Source organism: Canis lupus, chromosome 31, assembly GCF_048164855.1.
Source record: "Canis lupus baileyi chromosome 31, mCanLup2.hap1, whole genome shotgun sequence".
Classification (NCBI taxonomy): Eukaryota; Metazoa; Chordata; class Mammalia; order Carnivora; family Canidae; genus Canis; species Canis lupus.
This window is the reverse complement of record NC_132868.1, coordinates 26,066,002-26,085,353: the sequence shown is the minus strand read 5'-3', so window position 1 is coordinate 26,085,353 and position 19,352 is coordinate 26,066,002. Positions and strand designations below refer to the sequence as shown.

The window sequence follows — 19,352 nt, the reverse complement described above, 5'->3', positions numbered from 1 at the left end:
ACTTTGAGCACATCAACCATCATTTTCCCCCACTCAAGACAATCTTTGAATTTTTATTAATATTTCAAAAATCCCCATTTTCTCTGCTCTCTCCACTGTTCTGCCTGGATGTGATATTTAGGGACTTCTGAGAGGTATGTGTATCCTGTGTCAGTAGGCACCTGCCACGGATGACGTCAGGGTGGCCTTTATGACTTTATGCCATGTTCTTACACCATATATCATTTTTGCTGAAATTCACTTGTTTCAAAGGCTTTTTACAAGATAGCACAATTGCTTGGTTTCACATCTTTGAGAATTTATGATTTTGTACCTGTGGAGTCAGGAAGAGGCATGGTATGCCAACTGTTAACTTTATAGGTAAGGTTTTTGTCTTTAATCATTGCTTACAAAACAGACTGCATCAGACTTTTTCAATACCTGGAAAACCATCATGCGGGAAGCTCAGGTTTACCTTTTGTTGTGTTAGGCCATTAGGCATTAAAAGCTAAGCCTGCCACCCTCTAAAGCTCCACCTTTCTTTAAAGGACAAATACAAGCTCTTTGTTTATCTGGTGTCTTGAATTTTCAAGGTTCACTGAAATCCTGATTTCCCAACATGTAGAGTTGCAAACACTAGGAGAATTCTTCATTCTTTTATTTCTGATGGGAATTTCCCCTGACAACTGTGATCTGTGAAAATAAACTACAGAGTGATGAGACTTTGTGCTTGTTTGCACATCACTTCACCATTAACCAAGCTATTTTTGTATATTTGATCCTCATACCTCTCCTGTGGCGGAGGCAGGACCATTCTTCAGTTACTTATTCCAAGGAGTTGTTTTTCCAGAAGGATGTCAAGAAAAGGTTGCTCTTGTTTTTGTATATTCTGGGAATAAAGAAAAGTGAAATGTTTTTCTGACTAGCTGTAGTTTCAGAAATCATATTAGACATTTCTCATTTCTTAAAATCCACCCTTCACAGAAAAGACTTTTCTGAAGCCAAACATTAGATTGAGTTTCTTACTGACTGAGCAGCATTTTCATTATTTTATTAAACTGAGTGCTAAGTCTCTGGATGCGAGTATTCAGGACCTGATGTCTTTTTACAGAAGATTTTTAGACCGGGTTTAATCTTAAAAATGGTAGAGTTATTCCTTAGTGTGGATGAAAACTTTTGCCATGATGTGTTACTGTTACATTGCCCATTTGGCAAATAATGCACAAAATACTTTTCAAGTTTTGGTACTCTGGGTGCATAGTTTTCATTTCTCTGTTCATTTTGCAGGGTGGAGGAGTGACAGCTTTTGGCTTGGGCTTGAGCCATCCTAGAACAAGCCTCTAGAAACTGTTTTTAGGTATGTGTATGTGTGTGTGTGTATGTGTGTTTATCATCCTGCCATCCACTGCAGGGCCAGGGCAGATGGGGCCTGGCCTGGGCGGAGGTCTTGAATTTTCCCTGCAGGCTGGAGTCTCAGGGAAATGTTTATGGCACTAGGCACCGACTTTTAAAAAGAATAACCATCACCCCCCGCCCCCCAAAATAAAAAGAATAACCCATATTAAGTGCAAATTAGGTATGAAGTGTGAAATGAGAGATCAGGGCCAAGAAACCTCTTGGAATAGCTAATTCATTGAGTTTCCTTCTCCAGGGAGCTTCAGGAGTCTGGGCCTCTGCATTCCACTCATTCCAAGCCAAGCACTGGTTTCGGTTCTCACATGCTCCAGTCACTCGGTTGGTATTTTTCCTTCTTCATGTGTTACACACACCAGTATTTTAAGGCCCAGCCTGAAAACCATTTTAATAAAGACCTCTTAATCCTTTTGTCAGGATTCTGCTCACTCTGAATGGAATTAATGTGTGTGTGTGTGTGTGTGTGTATATGTGTGTGTTGAGCAGATAAATTACATTTTAATTTTTCTGTTCATTTTTCCACCAGACTATACAGTCCTGTTTGTGGAAGGTGGGACTGTGTGGGGTTTTTTCCGTACCCCACCCCATAGCGGGTCCCTGTGTGGACTGTGTGAACGATGAGGGAGGGACGTGGTGTGAGCTGTGCCTCTCGACTTTGGGGGACTTGGACCTGGAGATCACAGGGCAGAGGCCTTAGTGCCTTGTCCTTTATCTCATTCCTCACTGAGAGAGGCGGGAATTAATACTTCGGGAAACATTTTTTTTTTTTTTGCCAAGAGGGGAGGGATTTAGAAGCTTTTATAATTAGATTTCAAAAGACAGTGAGTGAAGACAAAGCATTTTAGGTGAAGAGTAATTCATATAAACTGCGTCGTGCTTCCTGGCACTTAGCAAGCTTTCAACAAATGGGAACTGTATGATCACATGGGAATGGCTTAATCACGTATCATACTGGCTAAAGGAGGGAATCCTCAATTATAATCCCTGCCCTCTGGGCACGCCTCATCTATCAGATAATAGAGCACTCTCTGAGGATAGAAGACTTTGGTCACGTTCACCGATGACCGTGAAACATTAGAGGAACTAATTGTGTTTTGTGGACAAGATTTTTGTATGAGTAGAAATTTTGTTGTTCAGAGATTTGATGGTCGTTTCGGAATGTTCATGCTTAAATGGATTTTCTCTTTTTATCAGATGGAATTTACTAGAGTTTCCAAGATATCTTGTTCCTCTTAACCTTCTTACAGTTTGTTAATGATTCCCAAGTGTTGCCTTGGCTTCTGAACTTTGACCTTTTTTTTTTTTTTTTTTTAGTTTAGTCATTACTTCATAGATCCAGGAACAAATCTATCAGGGCAGTAATTTTTCCTTGTTGTTTAATGAGTTTAGATGTACGGGGCTGGCCCTGAAAAAAAACCAACCTGAATGCTGGGATTCTTCTGGTTTTGTACTGTCTGCTGTTTTGGGGGTTAGCACTGAATGGATGGTGACACTGGTGCTGGGGTGCGAAGGCTGGGGAGACCTTTCTGTGGAACACAGCAGTGTTGGAGCCATTCTGGGCCCCAGAGAAGCAATCTAAAGAAAGCTGGCTTCTCCCCTTGCAAATGCTTGCTTGTTGCCTTTGAGTCCACTATTGGCCTTGCTACTCCTTGTGTGACCTGTGGGCTTGCAGCATCACCTGAAAGCTTGTGAGAAACGTGGCGTTTCAGGCCCTGTCCCAGGCCTGCTGAACAGAACAGGTGTTTTAACAAGATCTCGAGGCAAATTAGTTGCATGTTCAAGTTCTAGAACTACAGCAGGGGAAAGAGGTCTGAGAACTGTTAGCACTTGAAAAAATATGCTGGTTTTTATTTCTGCTTAAAAGTAAAACAGCTTTGAAATGTGTTTTGGTTGGGCTAAACCTTCATTTAAGACTTTTTATTTTGGAGAATTTCAAATATATAGAAGTAGGGCGACCAGTATAATGAACTCCTATTTACCTGTCACCTACCTTTAAAACCTATCAACCCAATTAATTTTGTTTCTCCCCCATCCCGTCCCATCCTGGGTTATTTTAAAATAAATTACAGTCATATAAATTATCCCGAATATTTCTTTTTCCCTTTTTAAAATTTGTGGTTAAATATACATAACATAGGGGCACTTGGGTGGCTCAGTCAGTTAAGCGTCTGCCTTCAGCTCAGGTCTTGATCTTGGGGTCCGGGGATCCAGCCCCACATTGGGACTCCCTGCTCAGCGGGGAGCCTGCTTCATCCTCTTCCTCTGCTACTCCCTCTGTTTGTGTTCTCTCTCTCTCAAATAAATCTTTAAAAAATATACATTACATAAAACTTACCATCTTAACATCTTGAAGTGCACAGTTCAATGGTGTTAAGTACACTCACATTTTTTTGCAACCAAGCTTGAGAACTCTTTTCATCTTGTAAATCTGAAACTCTATAAACATTAAACTTCTTTTTCCTCCTTAACATAACCACAGTCCCATCACATCTCAAAAAAAGTTACACTAATTTCTTAACAGTATCAAATACCCAACCAGTATTCAAATTCCCCATATTGTAGTTTAAAGAAACCAAGGCATTCAGTTCAGTGTCGTCTCTCTGTGAAGTCGGTGGCCTTGTTTGCTCAGTGAAGAATCTAGAGGCAGGGGTGTGGTGGGGGTTGTTCTTTCCCACCCGGTAGCCTGGCAAAATTTTGTATGAAGACTTTGTAATTTCTAATATTCTTCTATTTTTGGAAATCGAGAGTCTTATAGTTAAAAAGCATGGATGTTTGATTAAGAACGAAGTCTGAGTCACTCATTGCTTCTTAGAATTGGGCAAAATATTTACTCTTTCATTATTTCAGGCACAAGATTTCTATGAAAACTGAATTAAATTGGAATACCATATAGCAATTAGAATGAATGAAGTAGTCATGTTTCCCATGTGGATAATTCTCAAAAACTGTTTAGAAAAGCAAGTTGCAGAATGATTTGCGTACCATGACACCGTTTATTTAATGTCAAACAAAAAATACTATAAATTGTTTATGATTACACACATGTAGTAAAGGCGTGAAAACATGCTTCAGAATGACACCTGCACATTTCAGGATAGCAGTCCCCTCCCTCAGTGACAGGAGAGTAGCACAGAATAACTGTATCTATAGCTTTTTACTATCCAAAAACCTGAAAGTGTAATGAAATGTCAAGCATTGCAAAAGCTGCCTGCTGGGTATTCATGGCATTATTTTTGTTATGTATGTTTGGAAATACAGCACCAGGAAGACTTTTTCAAAACTAGCCAGTTTCTGTGCAAAACTTTTATAGACTCAGGTACTCAAAAATGTTATTAGGCATGTTTTATTTTTACTCACAGCTCATCAGAAACGTTTGAAAGCTGAAAAAGAAATTGATAACCATGTACAGAAATTATGAAAATGATTTAACTGGTGGTGGTAAGGATGCCAAAAAAAAAAAATTAGGAAGAGCCACGTGTGAAGTGTGTAGAGTTGTTCAAAATTGCACACTAGTCTTCTCTGCCCTGCCCATCTTATGTATATGGATTCTGGTGAAGTACAGAAGTTTAAACAGTGGGCCAGAACTGTTGTGTATTTTCTCAGAATGTATTGCTCCCCTACTTCCGAGGAAGACTTGAGGTGGCGAAGTCCCGAGGAGGGAGGGCTGTGTAGCCTGCATCTTATGGCCACAGAGCCTGCACTTTGCCCTCACTTGGCTTTATTGCAGTCCCATCCGTAGACAGCAGGACTCTGAGTCCTCAGAGACAGGTGGTGGTTCCAGAGATTAGTGAGAAAGGGGCTTCTTGGAGGACTGTTGGTTTTGAATCACCTTTTCCTTACATGTGGGTTTTCCTGCTGTGCAGGTGGATCCCACTGATCAGGGGTCTCATTATAATAATCCTGCCTAGAGGGTATGATAAAGGGCACGCATCTGATATTTATTCATGAGTGTGGGACGGAAACCGTTCACCAGGGATGTTCTTTCTGGCAGTGGGGAAGATACGGGCTTTTTAAGCCAAAGTATATGTTCTGGGGGTGGAGAGTAGACATGTTAATTAAGCCCCATTGACAAGAATGATAGAATATGTCATGCCAAGAGCTTAAATCATGTGTTCTTTCTTCAGGTTGTCTAGCATCAAGATCCCTTAGTTGTGGATGTTTTATTGTTAGTAATTAAATTGAACCTACAACTGTAGTCCCATCCAGTACCTGAAGACAGCCTGGAGGTCTACCTCTAGTCTAATGTAACCCTTGCAACTGTGATTTTATTTCCCTCACAGACCGATTTTTGTCCCTTTAATCATATTTATTGCTCTTATCTCAACTCTCAAATATCTCTAATCTTCCAGAAACATATATAATTATCTTTTAAGGGTCTGAATTGTGCCAGATGTAGCAGAAGAATTGCTTCCTGGCTCTTGAACAACACTAAATCATTTTGTATTTGGTCTTACCTCTTAGAGTAGGAATGATACTCTGTCCTTTTCTCTAAGTGATTCATGGATTTGTCCTCTCATTCAGGTGTTCACATATTTATTGAGCGCATCTTCTGTGTGGGGAGCTGTGGTGGATGCTACAAGGGAGTCGGAGGAAAGGCGAAATAGACACATAGAAACACGTGCTGAGAGAGAGGCGGGAAGCAACCTCAGAATTTTTGTTTGACTTTGATCAGGATGGAACAGTTGCTGGTTTTGAAACATGCCTGTGTACCTCTGCCTCCCGCAACCTCCTTTCACTGTTGTCCTTCACTTTAATTTTCACTGTAAACAGTTATTAGGGAGAGAGGGTTAGTGCAAAATTGCAGCATGATTGAGTGTGTTGGAATGATGGAGGAGTGAGGGTGATGATGGGTTTAAAACATAACAGCAATTCTGGAAATGCAGTGCAATTCCATGCCAACATCGTTGCATGGACTCCGGACACTGACTTTGAAAGGTAAGGGGACATCTCCTTTGATATATCTGATACATTCCAATATCAAGGACTTTGGGCATGGCTTTTCATGTGTGTGAAACTGTGTCCCTCTGAATCCCAGTGGTTTTGAGTCATGGCTAGCTCCTTTGCTGTGACGGGATGTCCCAGATATCCAGACACAACCATGTAAACAGACCAAGCCTGAGAAATTACTAGAACTGACTTAAAAAGAAAAAAAAAAAAAAAAAAAAGCAAACAGAACTCTCCTATCTGGGTCTCTTTAATGAGATGTTTTGATGGAGAATGGCGGTACCTGCAAAAGAGGCAAATTTAATTTTTTTCAAGTCAGGGAACTAATCATACAACCTTGTAGCTGGAACTGGCATTTGGAGGAACATGACTCTTATTGTTACACCACCACCCTTGGGCCTGAGATTCCATTCTGCGACTCTACCCCCTGAACTGTAGCAGAGATAGGACGACTGTGCAGCGTTTTAAGGTAACTTCTAATGGATTGCTTCCTTTCCCCCTTTCTTTTAGGGAATGGTAAAAGATTTACATCACTGACAATACTGTGAAATAAGCTAGAAGCAATTTAGAATTCCCTACATTTTGGCATCTTTTTACATGTATATCCTCTACTACTCTTTCTAATCTAAAATATAAATGTTTATATACATCTTTTACTTCTAGGCTAAGCTAGAAATTAGACCTTTTCTCTTGTATATCTCTTGTTAATGTAGATTTCTTTTTTTAAGTTATAAACAGGACTCTCATATAAATGTAAGATGAGTACATGTCTGAGGAGTATTGAACTCAGGAATGATGGAACTGACAGGAAGAGAAAGCAAGTTCAAAGAGCCTTTGAGGAGCTGTGTAGTCGGAGACACTAACAAACATTGAAGTAAGGTTCCTAGGTTAGATGTGAAACGGGTTAAGCCCCTGTAGGGCAATAAAACAGTAACATTTGGGGCTCTCGTTTCTACCAATCAGAAGTCCTGTGGCTCTATAATGGGGGGAAAATCTATACGTTCATATGTAACTTCACAAAGTCTGAACCTATATCAATGGTAATAAGCAAATCAAACACAGGTGCAGCTCCTAGAGAATGAAATGATCCTTGAGTATATACCTGCCAGATAATACTGGCATCGAAAGTCCATACCACCTTTTGCCTTATTTCCAAGATTTGCATAATGTGTTCTAATGTCCTTACTGTCGTTGCACTTGGCCAAGAAATGTATGCATTCATTCATTTCTTCTTTTGTTTAATAATTACTGAATGTCTGTTTTGTGCCAAATAGTATGTAGACACTTTACGATATATAACTGAATGAGTCAGCTGGTCCTTGCTCTCCTGGAGCTCAGAGGCTATTCTATTGACCTCCTAAAAGGGAGGCAGGGGGTTCTTTTCAGGAATCAGTTTCATTGTGGGAAAAGCAATGAGAATCATCTTTTTTTGGCTCATCATCTCTTTTGGGCCTCAGTGCTTATGAGGCTAGGCCAAAATGCAAATATCACCAAGAATGACAACCGGAGCCCATACTTTTTGGGATAAGAGCAGACAAATATCCATGCCATTTCTTTTTGTTCATGTGGCACTTATACCTTTCTAGTGATAAAATTTCACAGAATCAAGATTTTTGCCTTTTGACATGAAGGGCTCCCACTGGCCTGGACTGCCAGGTTTCTCCAAAGGCCTCCCTCTGTTTGCCTCCACAGGTATAGATGTGCTTTTAACTGGTTAGACCAGTTTGTGACACAAACTTAAGCAGCAGGGACCTGCCAGAGAGGTTGCTTTTCCCCAGAAGGATTTTGGTAACCGATAGCTCAAATTTCATGGCTGTTAGTACTGTTTTCTTATAGCAAATGTATTTACATTTATTTAGGGTATTTGGGGATGTTTGTCAGTTTAATTTAGTTATTTCTTTCAAAAAATAGTGTATGGGGGGCATGGCTGACATTTATCTTAGAACCATAAATCATGAAGCTGCAAGGAGCCTTAGCGATCTTTCTGGCTTGCCCCTTTCCCAGCTAACACTGGGAAATAAATACAGAGAAGCCAGTATTAATTAACCTTTTTTTTTTTTTTTTATCAAGATGAGTCATTACTAGATCTGAAGCTTCTGTTTAGTTTTGGATTCCTTCTTCTATAATCATGGTTCTCACCTGGATTATTGGTAACATTTAGAAGTCCTCCAGAGAGGATGCTTTTCTTTTGAGTTTGCATCTTTGTATCTTTTTACAAAGATAGATGCTAGATGCTTGTTTTTGTTTTTGTCTTTGTCTTTTTTTTTTTCTAAAGATTTTATTTATTCATGAGAGACAGAGAGAGAAAGAGAAAGAGAGAGACAGAGAGAGGCAGAGACACAGACAGAGAGGCAGGCTCCATGCAGGGAGCCTGATGTGGGACTTGATCCCGGATCTGAGGATCACACCCTGGGTGGAAGGCAGATGCCCAACCACTGAGCCACCAGGTGTCCTTGTTTTTGTCTTTTTCTTAAATATTTTATTTATTTGGAATGGCAGTCAGAGAGGGAATCTCCAGCAGACTCTTTGCTGAGCTGGGAGCCCAAAGCGAGGCTCAATCTCATGACCCTGAGATCACAACCTGAGCTGAAACCAAGAGTCAGATGTTTGAGCCACCCAGAATCCCCAGTACTAGATTCTTGTTAAAGAAAATTCAATGAATACTTAAAGATATTAAGAAGAAAGCAAAAATCTTCTGAATCAAGGCCTCCAGAAATAATTTTACTGAACATTTTTGGGAACATCCTTCCAGACAAGTCCTCTCAGTAAGTATTTACATCTATAGCTATACGTGCATTTAGATATAGATGTATATATCTCCTTATGATTTTCAGCAAATCAGATGAGCATCATTTTCTTGCAGAAAAATGTTACTCAAATTATTTTAAGTACAAATGGAAGTATTTTCCTCTTAGAATGTATTTTACTCATATTAATATATGTCTAGGAATATAACTTAAAGTTTTAATATTCTTAATCATAAATGTAAAGACAGGTTATGTCTTTGAAAGCAGTCGATATGCTAGCTGCTGAGATGCACCATGCAGGTTCCCTTTGAGGGGAGGGCTTGCTGACAGTTGGGGGGAGGGCAGTGTGCAGACAGTCTTGTGCTGGTTGTCACTCCATGTGAGTCCCTCTTGGCTGCAGCTGCACGAGCTGCTCACACTAGGCCCTGCCCGCCCCCCCCCCCAGCCCCCGAGGGTATCTGCATCTGGTGACATCTGATGACATCTGGCAATACTTAATAGGAAGACTTCCTGGATACCAGAACGTCCCGCTGATAAGCTGGGGCTGTCTGGTTGCTTTGGTGTTCCACGTTTACCTCTGCCCCTCTGCCTCCCCCCTCCTCTTCCCTTTGCAGAGGTTGGTCCTTAATACTCTGAACTCCAAACTCCATCTTAGCTTCTGCTGCTGGAGAACTCAGCCTGCAACAGTGAATTTTGTTGCTGTTGTGACGCCCTGGATGTCATCCTGGGAGCCAGTGGGATCCTAATGTCTTGATCCATCCCCCCCTCTCAGAGTGAGCTCATACTCTCCTTCACTACCCCTAGACAGAGGTTTGGGGTTTGAAGAATTTGGCCTTGGGCAGTTGCTAAAGCCGACTGTTCTGTGGTTTTAAGGAAAGTTTAAAAGTCTTTCTTGCTAATGATATTCTCTACAGTGAAAATCTGTTCTCGTTATTTGATATTAATCTGTTGAAGATTTGTCTGCTTTGGGAGAAATTGCTCTGGAACAATTGAAAGCTCCTGCCTAAGAGTTTTTTGTTTTGTTTTGTTTTTTGCCTCCAATAGATAACCCCTTCTTTGGTCCTCCCCACTTCAAACCTGCTGCAGAATAAATGGGGTCCTCTCTGGAGGGTCCTTATTTGCACGACTTCTCCAGCTGCTCTTGTATTTCCAGCAGAAATGATAACCTCACTAATCAGCTGGAAAGAAATATGGTGGTAGAAGGTGAAGGGGGCAGAGTGCCTTTTCGGGGCCTAGGGACGTTTGTTCAGTCATTGCCTGTGCTCAGATGCTGTGTCACCTTGGTTAGTGCTGAGAGCACCTGTGGACCCTGCCTCTCTCTCTTCTCAAGGTCCCCATGGAGACCTTTGTTTTGAGGCTGTTTGTGCTGGTGGAATCTGGTTTAAGGAGAGCCATGTGTGCTCTGCAGCCCCCCCTTTCCTCTCTGAGAGAGTCATTGTTGATCTCCCTTCCTAATCCTCAAGGCTAAGTGTATTTTGCCTTTAACCTCCAGCCTTAGCCAGCACCTGCTGTGTGCATTGCAGAATCCGTGTGTATCTTGGGATAAGGAAGGCCTGCAGAAGGTTTGGCCATTGGCTCTTTCTGTCTTTTTCTGGGGTGGGAGTGGAGGTGCTCCTTGAGAATTTTGCTGCCACCGTGATCGTGCTCTTCAGCACCGTGTGTCCCCCATGTGATCAGCACGTATGTTAGCTGGGACTAGGGGAGCGGAATTGGGATTCTCATAGTAAGGTCTGCAAGTCATAGTTCATATAAATGCAGAAATTCAAAAGCCTCACTTGACTTAATGGATGCTTTTTAAAGCCACACACGTTAGTTTTTCATGAAAGGGCAAACTAGACCAGAAGATGCTGTAGAATAAATCTTTGTTCTGTAGCCGCTAATAAGTAAAGACCTGATATCAAAGAAGTTAAGCTTTTTATTTCTTGTCCAATTTTCTCTGTGGGGGGAAAAGGTCTATAAAGCCACTCATCTGTGTCCACCTTTTTAATAACTTAGTCATGCTGTTGAATTTGCCCGGGGGGAGAGAACTCGTAAGTAGATAATACACTATGGAGTCAAAAAGCCATTTGAAGTCATTTAGTTCACTCTTCATTTTGGGTGCTAGGAGGTGGGAAGCAGGGGAGGGACTGTTTGAAGAGAGATTTTTGTTAGGGACAGTGCCAGCCTATCCCATGCCTGCTGCCTATCCTCATGCTCTCTCCGTGTGTGTGTGTGTGTGTGTGTGTGTGTGTGTGTGTGTGTGTATGTGTTTCTTTTTCAACAATAGGTTTGTGTGAAAGGAAGATTATGATTTACTTGGGAACCCCAGATTCCCAACCACTGGTATCTTTGGCCCTTCCAGGTTTTGACAATAAAATACCCATATTTAGACATGGGAACTTCTGGAAAGAAAGATGTGCAAGCGTGCATCTGTCTGGCATATTTGCCTGTGAACTTACCAGACCCTCAGCCCCCTCATCTGAGTAACCTGGTATCACTCAGTTACTCATTTTTTTTTTTTTTTTTTTAATAAAGATGCATCGGTTCGGAGTTTGAACTTGATTCCTTGAGTGAACATTTGAGTAGGGATAAATGTTATAAAATATACATGTACATTATAGGACTACAGACAATTTGTATTTGAGTAATTACAGATGAATAGGGTACACCATGGGAAAATGTCTGTAGAAAGCTGGTGAGAGATCAGTGAGATTAACCTGACCTTTAGGGACACTAATTTGGGTGGCCAGGGAAGCTTCCTGGATGAGTTTATATTTGAGATGGGCAGAGCCTAGAATAGGGAAGTGGTAATGGTGTGAATTAAGTTTCAGATACTGGGAAAGTGCATGCATGACCTGTATAGTGGAGGTAACCAGTCTGGAATAGTTCTGAATACTTGGGATCATTGTCCGATTTTTTTCAATTATGACGTACGTAGTTATGGGTGCTCCTTTAAAGATGAGCTCGGAATCATCTGGAATGATTTGAAAGTAATACAGTTTAAATACAAAATAATATAGAAATGATAATCTCTGGAATTAATTCCATTTCCTTAATTAGAAAACTAGAAAATATAAGCGTGTGGCTTAAGGCCTTTGTGTACTACACGACACACATCTTGTGTAGTACATGATATTGGGCTTACTTAAAGATTAGTGGCTTTTCATCCCTCCTTCCTTCCTTTTCTCTCCCTCTTTCTCTTTCTTGCATACATCCACATACGTATATTAATTAATGTGGGCAGATACTGTTCTAGATGCTGGAAATAAATGCCAAGCAAGCAGCTGTCCACAGGTTTCCCTTAGAAAACAGACTTATGATTCTGAATAGGAAGCATCAGGTGCAATGAGAACACATACAGGAAGAGCACCTAACCAAGGTTGGTGACATCAGAGACAGCTGGAGCCCGAAGGGCCAGTAGGAAGAAGCCAGATCACAGAGGAGGAAAGGAGGAGAAAGGAAGAGCATTTTAACGAGAGGGCAAAATTCTTCGGAGGCCACCGAGCCCAAGGAAAACCTGGCCCTCGCAGGAACCACAAATAGCTTACCATAATGACATTTGGAGCAAACAGAGGAAGTGGCCAGAAGCAAGGCTGAAGAGTAAACAGAGGCTAGGTAATGAAGAGCCTTGTGCACCAGCCTTCTTGTAGAGCATTATCCTCAAGATAAGGCAGTCGCTGTTGATGGGCTTTAAGCAGGGGAATGCGATGCACTCGGGAAGACCACTCAGGAAGACCAGTGGCCACAGTGCTGGGAAGGGACCCGAGAGATGAAATGAAGGCAGACTAGATAGGAGTTGCTGTAGTCCAGGAGAGAGGTGGTGGGAGCCTGAACTGGAGGAGGAGCAGCAATTTGGAGAAAACAGGGCAGGTTCCAGAAGTAATCAGAAGGTACACTTGTTCAGATGGGTGTTGTCGACGTGAGTGGTAAAGGAGAGTCAGAACTCTGAGGTGATGGCTAGGTTATTGTCTTGGGCACCATATCAGGGAGCCCATTCAACAGAAGAGTACAGAAAGCAAAAGGAAACTGGTTTCAGGGTAAAACACACTGGTCCTGTGGAGGTGGCAGCCTCTGGGGAACATTCAAGAAATGGCATTGACATTCCACCTTTGCTATCAGGTGGCCTGGCCTTGGCAGTAGTGGGTGCAGAAGGTCAAAGCTGTAATTTTACTCCTGAGGAAAGTAGAGTCCGGAGAGGTGGAGCAACATGGCTTAGGGTCACACAGCTACTTACTGGTTTAATCCAGGTCTAATAGCTAAGTCTCCAGCATCTAGGTGTGTTTCCACTCCTGTTGTTGGCTCAGTAGCCTCTGGAAAACATGTAGAGATAGATTTATGTAACTCTGTTGTCCTCTGCTTGGGAAGAACTGCTGATAGTAAAAATGTGGGCCATAAATCCACGTGGGGACTATGCCCCATTTGCATCTCATTTGATTCCATCTGCCCTGTCTTAACACAATTATGGCGACTTTGTTAGGCAAGTGGTTGCTTAACACAGTGGAAAGTCTTAATTACTCTTTAATAGCTATGTAGAGAGGAAGAGTCAACCTTAATGTTTAATCATTTGGTTGTCTCTTGAAAAAGTTTATTTTCGTATTCCATTTGTGTACTCATAAAATATATAAACGCATGTTTGTTGCATTTCCATTTTCATTCCAGATTTCAGTGGCACAAAAATATTTTCTTTTTGAGGTATTATTGCTATATAAACACAGAAAATTTAATGAAAAATTAAAAATTAAAAATCCACCCACGGTCTTTTTTGCAATAACAACGGAATTCAAACTTTATGTGCTTTTACTATCTCTCCACATCCATATGGTGATTCTAATTTACATTTATTTTTCAAACTTTTTTCTCCCACCAAATATTTTGCCTTATTGTTTGCTCGTTTGTTCATTCATTCATCCATCCATTTGGCAAACATCTAGGTATCTTCTGGATGCGTGATGTTAGGGGTTATAGTAGTGTCTGTCCTTATGAAGCTAAACATTTGGAAAACAGGAAGGTTGGGCGGATAACAATATTAACAGATAGCAAATAAGATCGGATTGGAAAAAAAAATCAAAATTGATTTAATCATAGTGCAGCATGTTGTCTTTATGTTGTGGTTGTAATATAAGTGCTTTATTGTTTTTTATCATTGTATCAGTCAGTCAGGGTCTCAGGAGGAAATGGGTGACACATCCAAATTAGGGTAAATGGAGGAGGGTTTCATAAAGGGACATTTACACCAGGTTGGGGCAGTGCCCCAGTGCTCATAACTATAAAACACCTGTTCACCTCAAGGACCAGAGGAGATGTTTTAAAAGTACCTTCAGTATGTTAGGTACGTGCTGTGCTCAGCGCTGAAGAGAAGAGCGGTAATGTGCTCAGTGGGGAGCCCTCTGCCTCCAGGGAGTGAAGACCAGGACAGCAGGTCAGAGTGACAAAGGTGGGATCCCAGGGAAGAGGCATGAAGGAGGCCATGTGGTTTCTCCAGCTGTGAAATTGGCTGAATGGAGTGGTTGAGAAGACTGGGTTGAGCTTAGTTCTTTAGAGCAGAGCTTTTCAGTTTGGAGCTGGGGATGGGCTGTAGTTGGCGGGGGGGGGGGGGGGGGGGGGGGGGGGGGGGATGAGCCAGGGAGGCCTCCTGAGACTAGTTACTTATGGCCCTGGAAGCCTCTTCCCCCTCACCCTGGTGTCATACAAGTATTAGCACTCTTTTGTGTGCTGTGTGACACGATGAAAGTTGGGAAATATCCAGGGACTCTCTTCCATTTATCCAGTACAGACACTCTAGAAATTCTCCCTGTACTGTCTAAAGCTGTATCCACTTGAGTACTGGTAACATTACTCAACTCTAATATAATCATATCAGGAGTAATTGTGTGTACAGTGGACTTTTCCATTGTCAAGACTGAGGGAGCCCGATGTGGCCGAGGGAAGGGTTTCATTTTAGAGACAGTACAGATTGAAGCAGATAAGCACCTCCCTCCCTGATGGATGTATAAGACAAGGGGTGAGGGGCGTGCTTACTAGGCTTGTGTGTCTTCTAAACTTGTGAATTTCCCTTTGGGTGCCTTGCTAGGCATTGACAATTTGGGGAACTGTTGGTTTTGAGGAGCTAATGAATCACTTATGCTGAGCCTCATAAGGGAGAAGGGAGTAGAGGTCAGAATCCAGTGGCATCCTTAATGGCTGTAACTCTGTGTGTTTCTTTGTGTCTTTGAATGAATGAACCCTTGGCTGTGGCTTCTGTTTTCAAAGACACGGTATAGGGACTTTATTGCTATCAAGTTATTGATTTTTCCATTGTTTTGTTCTGTTTTGCTCTACTGATGGAGGCAGAGAGTCTTGTCCAGAGATGAGCCTAGAGAAAACCTAGAAACTGATTCTGCTCCTTAATTCCAGCCATCCCCTTACCCATAATTCTTTCTCAGTATTGAAATGTTCAGCCATAAAGTCTGAGCTTTGCCACTCTTGATCCTGAGGCCCTCCAGGGATAATGCAGAAAGCCAACAGTGACCTCCCCTTGACCCTCCTCGATACCTTTTGGTTTGTTTGTCTCTTTTTACCTTGTATTGTAAACCGTCTCAAATCCTTTTTAGAAACAAGTGGGACTTTACACATTTATTAGCTAATAAATGAGTAAATTTTTTTCCTTTAAATCTAAACAGGAAGCTAGGCAAGAATTATTTCCATACCTCAGTTTAATGAGAGACAGATTTGGATCATGATTATTTAAAAAAAAAAAAAGTGAAATGTCTAAGAAATGCCACAAGATTAAGTTAGCTCTACCTTAATCTATTATAGTGGTATTTATCTTTATACATTGGCATCCTATAATATCCCTATTTAGTACTCAAAGATATTTCTGGTCATTGATGTAGAGAGTCTACTTCATTGCTCTCCCACAAACACTTGTCCCCATCCTGTAGCTCCCATTATCATCAGATTAAACATCATCCCTGTTGACCTGTCTGTAAGGACCACCTGGCTCCCCCCTACCTCCTGAGCCTCGTCATCGTCTTCCATGCTTTTTGTTCTCTCTACTCTGGGTTCCTTTGGGGTCCCAAAATTAGCCTGACTCACTCTGGACTTGAGACCTTGGAACATACTTTCTCTGACCTCTCTCTCCGCCTCCTTATTCTTCAGCCCGTAGGTGAGGCTGGCTAGGTTTGTTCCTTATACTCCCTTCTGTACCTGTATTTACTATTTTTTATAAAATGTCAGTCCTTTTCCATAGAAAGTAGTCCCCATGAGGACAAACTCTACATCGTTCTTGCTGACTACGGTATTTTCAGCTTTCTGCTCAGTGCCTGGCAAACAGTGTATGCTCAAGAAAGATGTGTTGAAAAAAAATGGAATGCGTCCTTTATAGTAGTCAAGTTTTGTTGACACTAGTAATCCATATTTGCTAGCTACTACCAACTTGTAGATTACTATCATTTTTAACAAGTTAGTATCCTTCCTTTTCCAGTAAGCTTAGGTATCTTCAATCTGCACATATTAGCAACTTTTCATGCTAGGTGATTGTTGGCACAAGGGGGGGTGGTGTGGAAGGTGGATTTTGTGTGGAAGTGATTGGCTTAGCCCCGGCTTTGTGAAATGCTCACAATCCATGTGAAATGAAGCTTTACAATATGAAACTTGGACTTGCGTCATCTCCATGGATGGCCTCGTAGTAACCTCTGAACTTGGCAGAGCAAACGTCTTCATCCCCACCTTACAGCTAAAAGATATTCCTGACGATAACCAAGCTGTGTGTGGCCAAGCAGTTGTACTGAACATTCACTCTGAGGATGGAAGTGGCATCAGGCCATGCTGACTGGATGGACAGCCACAGGAGATCATTCTCGATTTGGATATATATTTGCCTTAAACAAGGACCTGCCTGTGCACTTACTCCTTGTGTTCATGATGCTTTAAATGTTCTATTTCATTTACCCGTTTTACAGATGAGAAGCTGAGAGTCAGAGGATGTCCTTAACCACAACGGCTCAGCTGGCGAATGGAGTTGGGATTCAGACCCAGAGTTCCTGACTCATGTTAGGGAGGTTCTCTCCATGCACTAAGAGTGAGGGGCAGTCTTGAATGCCTGGTTTCGGGATCTCCGTGTGTCTGAGCAGTCCTGAACTAAGATCATCCGTATTTGGTTGTGTAATTTATTTCATGATGATTATTATTAGCCTTCTTCAGCGAGCCATTCTGATAAATTGTAGGCCCTCGCTCCCGTTAAGCATCATCCATCCAAGTACGATTGCTGTACAATTTATTTTCCTCTGGGAATTGCTCCACATGCCTCTAATATAATGTGAAGGCTGCAGCCGCCTTGTTTCCTGCTGCTCAGCTCAGCCGATTGTAGAGCATGCTGGTGGCTGCCCAGAGAGCAGGGGTCTTCTCCATTATTCATGATGTTAGTGGCGGGTTGTCGGCTTTGGCCTGTGCAGACTGGAATAGGCTCATGGATGGCAGCAGGTGCAGCCACTTCCTGTGGAACCGGCCACAGCCCTAATGCAAGCTGAGGTCAAGGACTGCTGGGGATACGGGCTTTGCAGAGCAAAGGTCTCATCAGGGTAATTGGCAGTCGTCACTCTCCTTTGGCATAGCCGGCCGGAAACCCAACTGCGATTCGAGCGTGGGTAGGGTCAGCCACCACCATGTGATCTGAGATGGTTGCTTTGGGCTTCATTCTAGGGATCAGGGAGGCAGGATGGCTAGAACATCAGACCTCAGCTGGAACCAGCTTTTTAGATTCTGATTTGTTTCATTCACCACATCTGTCTCCTCCACCAACCAATCCCGAGACGTTATTTTTCCTCCTCTTATTACTAAATATAGTATGTTTATTTTAGCAACTACCCTACTGAATCACTTAGTGTTTTATTTAATGGACACATTTTCCGTTAGTAGCCTTGTCTCCAAACTCACATTTCACTGGCACCGTTTCCCACTGAGCTTTCCATGGTGGTTTGCTTTTAGCTAGCCACTGATAACCAGTCCACTTGATTACCTCCAGTTTTTCATCATTCTATGTGGCGAGGAATAGCCGGGAAAAGCTGCAGCCACCGAATCCTAGGGACATCAGGATCTTTCCTTCCCTGGAAATGGCTCAGTCCCATCTTTTCATTTTAAAGCCCCGAAAATGGAGCCCTGATGTGTTTAAAAATTTTGCTCCTAAGTCCCCCACTAGTGCCCCTTAGTTGACTTCTCTCTTTGCCACTGACGCCTGATTGGCTAGGAAAGGCGGAAGGCAAGCGCTGGTGATATCCTTTTCTCCATTAGCCAGTGGTTAGGAATTTCAGCAGCAGTGCGGTGCCAGAAAATGCCACAAACTTGCTTAAGCAGAATATACATTTGGTAACTTGTGTCCTTGAAAAGTCCAGGATGGCTGGCTACATGAAAAGAGTCAGATGATGTTGTCAGTCCAAATCAGGCCTAGTTTCTTTCCTTTTCATGGCCGTTCGCTGTTGTGTTGCCTCGGTTTTCAGAGAAATTTCAGCCTTCTTGTTCCACCTGCCCTTTCTCTGAAGTCCAGGAGGGGGAAGCGCTGCTTCTCCAGCCTTCTTGGCAGAAGCCTCATTGGCTCTGAGTAAATCGATCACCCACCCCTGAAGCAGTATCTGTGATCAGAAAGATCTGAGGCCAAAGGACATGGGGGTGTAAGATTACCCCCAAGCAGTGGGTTGTAGGTACATCTCTCTTACGTACTCAGAGTGGGCAAGTGGGGTTCTTGAAGGTCTTGTTACTGGGCCATGGGGAGGATGACTGCAGAAGACCCAGACAATGGAGGTCCCACATAAGCGTGCACCCCAGTCCTACTGTCCTCAGAATTTGGCTCTTCTGGTGAGTACGGAGTAAGAAATGGAGGCCACTGGATGCATGAAGGCCATGGTCACAGAGTTGTTGGAGCTAGAGGTCTTTTCAGGTCCCTGTCTCAGTTACTGACTGCTGTATAACAACTGTCCCCCAAACCTAGTAGCTTAAAATAACAACTTCTTATATTTGATGATTCTGTGAGTCAGGAATTCAGGCAGGGCACCGAGGAGATGGCTGATAATCGCTCTCTGGTTTCTGTACCTCAGCTGGGAGCTGGCCAGACAGCTCTCTGCCCTCGCTCCTTCCAGTCTCCCCCCACCCCTCCGGTCTTTCTGTGTGCCTAGTGTAAGTGTGGCCTTTCTCATAGAGGAGGGCCTCAGTGTAAGTCACATTTTACATGGAAAATCAAGGATCCAAGAGAGAATGGTCCAAGTGACAGGAAGTGGAAGCCGCTAGGCACTTAAGGCCTGGGTCTGAAAATCTACGCAG

The 19,352-nt window shown here is 42.5% G+C and overlaps 1 protein-coding gene across 2 annotated transcripts in view; it reads left to right on the top strand.

Annotated features, from left to right (window-relative positions):
- Nucleotides 1-19,352, top strand: part of MB21D2 (Mab-21 domain containing 2) — a 108,194-nt gene that overhangs the window by 23,960 nt on the left and 64,882 nt on the right. The window contains exons 2-3 of one of the 2 annotated variants that reach the window (XM_072807856.1): nucleotides 1,267-1,336; nucleotides 1,631-1,713. The exons of the other annotated variant lie outside the window; for it this stretch is intronic. Of the exons in view, the coding sequence (XP_072663957.1) occupies nucleotides 1,698-1,713 (16 nt within the window). The 5' untranslated portion in view covers nucleotides 1,267-1,336; nucleotides 1,631-1,697. The remainder of the gene's footprint in view (nucleotides 1-1,266; nucleotides 1,337-1,630; nucleotides 1,714-19,352) is intronic. 2 annotated transcript variants of the gene reach the window in all.